At 40.2% G+C, this 5,422-nt stretch overlaps 1 protein-coding gene across 1 annotated transcript; it reads right to left on the bottom strand.

Moving 5' to 3' along the window:
- Positions 1-4,862: 4,862 nt before the first annotated feature.
- Positions 4,863-5,153, bottom strand: LOC114633694 (cyclin-dependent kinase 2-associated protein 1-like). The gene has a single exon (XM_028782298.1). The coding sequence runs from the start codon at positions 5,151-5,153 to the stop codon at positions 4,863-4,865; it is 291 nt and encodes a 96-aa protein (XP_028638131.1).
- Positions 5,154-5,422: the final 269 nt, after the last annotated feature.

Below are 5,422 nucleotides of genomic sequence, written 5' to 3'. Positions count from 1 at the left end.
GTAGATGGTAGGAAACAGCCAAACTCAGGGATGAAATCAATCAATTACAAACAAAGAGAATTATACAAAGAATCAACAAAACCAAAAGCTGATTCTTTGAGAAAATCAACAAGGTAAATAAATCCCTAGACAAACTAACTAAAGGACACAAATACAATATCTAATTTAATAAAACCAGAAATAAAAAGGGAGACATAACAGACATAACAGACATAACAGAAACTGAGGAAATTCAAAACAATATCAGATATTAATATAAAAGTGTATACTTGTCTGGGCAGTGATGGGTCATGCCTTTAATCCCAGCACTTGGGAGGCAGAGGCAGGCAGACTTCTTAGATCAAGGCCAGCCTGGTCTACAGAGTGAGTTCCAGGACAGCCAGTGCTACACAGAGAAACTCTGCCTTGAAAAAAAAAAAAGCGTATACTCAACAAAATAGAAAAAGCTAGACGAAACAGATGATTTTTTTTCTGAACAGATACCAGATAACAAAGTTAAATCAAGATCAGGTAAACTATCTAAACAGTCATATTGCCTCAAAGGAAATAGAAACTGTCAACAAAAACCTCCCAACCAACAAAACCCAGGGCCAGATAGTTTTAGTGCAGAATTCTACCACACCTTCAGAAAAGACCTAATACCAATACTCCTCAAACTATTCCACAAAATTGAAACATAGAGAACACTACCTAATTCATTCTATGAAGCCACAGTGACTCTGATACATAAAGCACACAGGACCCAACAAAGAAAGAAAACATATGACCAATTTTGCTTATGAATATTGATGCAAAAACATTAATAAAATTTTCGCAAAATGAAACCAAGAACACACCAAACCATCATTCAGCATGATCAAGTAGGAGTCATCTCAGGGATGCAGGGATGGTTCAATATACAAACAGAGTCCTGAACAAATCATCAATGGTTCAGGCTCTAAGATCAACAATTGACATATGGAACCTGATGAAGACAAAAACCTTCTCTAAGGCAAAAGGTACTATGGATACAACAAATTGGCAAACTACAAACAGAAAAAAAAATCTTTATTAACACTACATCTGATAGAGGCCTAATATGAAAAATATACAAGGAACTTAAGAGTTAGACATCAGAAAACCAAATAACCCAATGAAAAAATGGGGCACAGAGCTAAACAGAGTTCCCAACAGAGAAATATCAAATGGCAGTGAAGCCCAGAAAGAAATGCTGTACATCTTAGTCATCAGGGAAATGCAAGTCAAGACAACCCTGAGATTCCATTCTACCTTACACCAATGAGAAAGACTAAGATCAAAAACTCAGGTGGCAGCACATGCTGGTGAGGATGTGTAGATAGAGGAACACTCCTACATTACTGGTGGGAGTGCAAACTCGTCCAACCACTCTAAAAATCAATTTGGAGGTTCCTCAGAAAAATTGGAAATAGTTCTACCTGATGACCCAGAAATACCACTCCTGAGCATATACCCAAAACATGCCACCATATCACAAGAACACATGCTCCACTATGTTCATAGCAGCCTTATTTAATAATAGCCAGAGCGGGAAACAACCCAGATGTCCTTGAATCAAAAAATAAATAGAGAAAATGTGGTTCATTTGCACAATGAAATACTACTCAGCTATTAAAAATGAGGACATTAAAATTTTTTCAGGCAAATGGATGGAACTAGAAAATATCATTCTGAGTGAGGTAACCCATAACCAAAAGGACATACATAGTATGTACTCACAGATAAGTATATATTAGCCAAAAAGTTTAGAATATAGCTCACAGACCATATGAAGTCAAACCAAAAGGAAGGCCCAAGTCTGGAAGCTTCAATACTAGTTAGCAGAGGAAACAAAATAATCAAGGGATATTGAGGGAAACAGGGACCTGTGTGGGAGAGGGGATGGAGAGGCAAAGATGGGATGCAGGTTCAGTAGAGGAAAAGACAAGAGAGAAGCCCAGATGTCCAGGAGAATGAATAGAAATATGCATCAGTGGGGGGTGGGGGTAGGAGAACCACTAGAAAGTCCCAGACAGCAGGGATTTGAGAGGCTCCCAGGACCAATGGGAATGACCTTAACCAAAATGTCCAACAGCAGGGAGATTGAACCTGGAGAGCCAACACCCAGTAGATAGAAATGGCCCCCATTTGAGGGATGGAGCCACCCACCCATCAAGAGTTTTGACCCAGAATTGATCCTGTCTTAAGGAAATGAGGAGACAAAAAAAAATGATACAGAGATTGAAGGAAAGGCCATCCAGAGACCACCACACCTTTGGATCCATCTAATCTGCAGACACCAAACCCCCAACACTGTTGCTGATGCCACGTTGTGCTTGCAGACGGGAGCCTGGTATGGCTATCCTCTAAGAGGCTCTACCAGCACCTGACTGAGACTGAAGCAGATACTCACAGCCAACCATTGGACTGAGACAGGGGACCCCTATGGAAGTGTTAGGATAAGGACTGAAGGAACTGAAAGGGATTGCAACCCCATAGGAAGAACGACAGGATCAACTAACTGGGCCTCTCAGAGCTCCCAGAGACTGAGCCACCAACAAAGGAACATACATGGCCTGGTCCATGCCCCCCACTACATATGTAGCAGAGAACTGACATGTCTGACCTCAATGGGAGAAAATGCACTTGGTTCTGTTGAGGCTTGATGATCCAGAGAATGGAAATCTTAAAGGAGTGAGATGGGTGTGGTAGGAGCATCGGGAAGCACCAACTTAGAGGCAGATGACAGGGAGAAAGGAGGGGGTGCTGGGTTAGTGGAGGGGAGAACCAGCATGGGAAACAATGTTTAAAATATAAATAAATGAAGTAATGAGAGAACAAAATTAAAAACTAAAAAAAAAAAAAATAGAAATAAGGGAGAGACAAAAAAAACAACAAAATTTACTGTTGGGTGGGTAGGGAGGTGGGGAGGAACAGGAAGGAATTGGGAGACGGGGAAACACTTCAAAATATATTGTATGAAAAACTTTGATATAATATCTTATCTGGAAAAGAAATTATTTGCTTGATCATTAAATTGTAGAAATATGCTTTCATTAAATGATTTTAAGGAATTAATATGAACTTTTTTCTGGACAGATACAGATATAATGTTCCTCAACTTCCGGGCTCTGGACCACATGAAATGTGGGTATTTTTATAAGCAGTTGGTTATCTTCTCTATTGGAATAATTGATGAGAGAGAGCACATTTCGTTGTGAATAATGTTATAAAATGGGGTTCGATATTTAATTTTTATATACGCACACAGTAAAATTATTAACTTTGGTTGTTTTCGTAGGAAAGACCATGTCAGATTCCGAATCTCTGTTCATGGGATTATTAACCCCATTCTTATATTTGCAGCAGACAATGGTGTTTTTTTGATACAAGAATAAGTTTAACACTTGGAAGCTACACAGTGTCGACAATTAGCTCATTCGTGAAAGTCACGATAGTTCTCTGAAAAAAAATCTATCAAGTTTTAACTCTGCCCTGACAGAAGGAGAAGATATAGTGCAGCAAGGAAACACAGAATGGATCCCAGGTTACCAGCCCGAGCCCCCATACTTACCTTGTCGACTCACTGCTTCATCGACACTTTGTTGCTCTCCATCTCGCACTGAGATGCTGAACTGTCCGCTAATATTCTTATTTTCAGTTTTTGAGACAGGAACTGGATATGTAGCACAGTCTAGATCAAATTTTCATATTCCATGTTAACTAGTCCTAGATCAAAATTCCCAATTCCATGTTAACTAATCCTAGTTCGCATTTTACAATTCCAGGTTAACTAGTCCTACATCAAATTTTCCTATTCTATGTTAACTCGTCCAAGATCCAAATTTCATATTCCATAATACCTAGTCCTAGATCCAAATTTCATATTCCATGTTGACTAGTCCTCGATCCAAATTTCATATAATATGTTAACTAATCCAAATTCAGATTTCATAATCCATATTAACTAGTCCAAAATTTCTAATTCCATGTTAACTAGTCCTAGATCGAAATATCATATCCCAGGTGCACTAGTCCTAGATCAAAATTTCCAATTCCACGTTAACTCGTCCTAGATCACAACTTCATATTCCATGTTAAATTGTTCAAAGTATAACATGAATCTTGATCCTAAAAGAGCATTAGACAGAGATGAATTCATGCTATCATTAAAGAGAAAATTTTTTAATGAAAATAAGCTTTATTACATCAAGTAATAAATACAAAGATGCAAAGGTTTCAGTCATTTTCTTCCAGATGTTGTGATGGCTCACAGTAAACACGGAACTGAGATCTACAGTCTCAGGATGGACATTTGCAGGGTGCTTGGTAGGTTGGGTAGATTGCTCTTTCTTCTGTATTTATAACCTGTGCATTTTAAAGATTGACTTCAAAGCACTCAGTCATGCAAACGCTTAAGCAGAGAAGCTCCATGAAGCAGGGTCTACACTGTACACAGGCCGGCCAGCTACTAAGCAAAGGTGCTGTGGTCTGCACTCAACTCCTCAGAGGCAGGTGAGCTCATGGAAAGAAAGTCAACTAGGGTGATGCAGATGGAAAATGTATCCAAAGGGAGGTTAAAGGGGACACTGGTATTTGGGGACAAAAGATAGTTTGCTGTGAAGTGGCTTCACAAACATCTTTCAAATGCTTGAAAAGAAAAAAGAGCTGGGTCATTCCTAACTACTTAAATGCACACCGTCGGTTCCTGCAAAATGTCTTCCCAATCATTTGAGTGTGGGTTCAGAGCTTAATGACTGTGGTAGAAAAATTACTGCTATTTTGAACAAAGCCTCTCATCTCCAGGGAGTAGTGAGATGGGCCTTCAGACTGGCCAGGGGCTAGGACCTGGCATTATGTTCCATTTAAGGCAAGCACTCCCAAACCAGGCTTCGGGCATTAATGATGCCTCCTTTTAGCCTCTCCAAGGCTCTCTTGCTCCCTGCATATGTGGGTCTGATCTCTTTCCCCAGCTCTCCGATAATGGCCAGCAGCTCTGCATATTTACTCTGAGGCACTTGGCTATTTCCAGTTCCCTGGGTGTAGCCTAGTGATGGAGGTCCATAGTCACTCAGCAGCTGGTGATACTGAGAGGATGTCGCCATGCTAGTAGATGGTGAGTGGACACCTCCGGCATTGAGGGCAGTGGTGGCCATGTGCACGGTTAAGTTCGGCCTGCGCACTTTTTGTTGTCTCCAGCTTGGGTTGCGCCAGCAAATATGGCCATCCTTCACCCTGCTGCCACCACAGTATATCACCTATGCATCGGGCGCCTAAAGACAATTTTTAAAAGTAATCTTTAATTGTGTGCAGAGTGATTTCTCCCTGGGAAGGCATATTAATTCTGAGACAGCTGTATCTTCAGCCTTTTAGAAAAATGATTCCAAGAAAAGCTATGTTGACTCAGGTCAGCTTGTTTCCAATC

The sequence above is a fragment of the Grammomys surdaster genome, unplaced genomic scaffold (genome assembly GCF_004785775.1).
Source record: "Grammomys surdaster isolate TR1022 unplaced genomic scaffold, NIH_TR_1.0 730, whole genome shotgun sequence".
Taxonomy (NCBI): domain Eukaryota; kingdom Metazoa; phylum Chordata; class Mammalia; order Rodentia; family Muridae; genus Grammomys; species Grammomys surdaster.
The sequence above is the reverse complement of the archived record's forward strand: the minus strand, read 5'-3'. Positions and strand labels throughout refer to the sequence as shown.

Excerpts from the sequence above, each read along its gene's own strand:
- LOC114633694 (XM_028782298.1), bottom strand. The coding sequence starts at position 5,153 with ATGGCCACCACTGCCCTCAATGCCGGAGGTGTCCACTCACCATCTACT.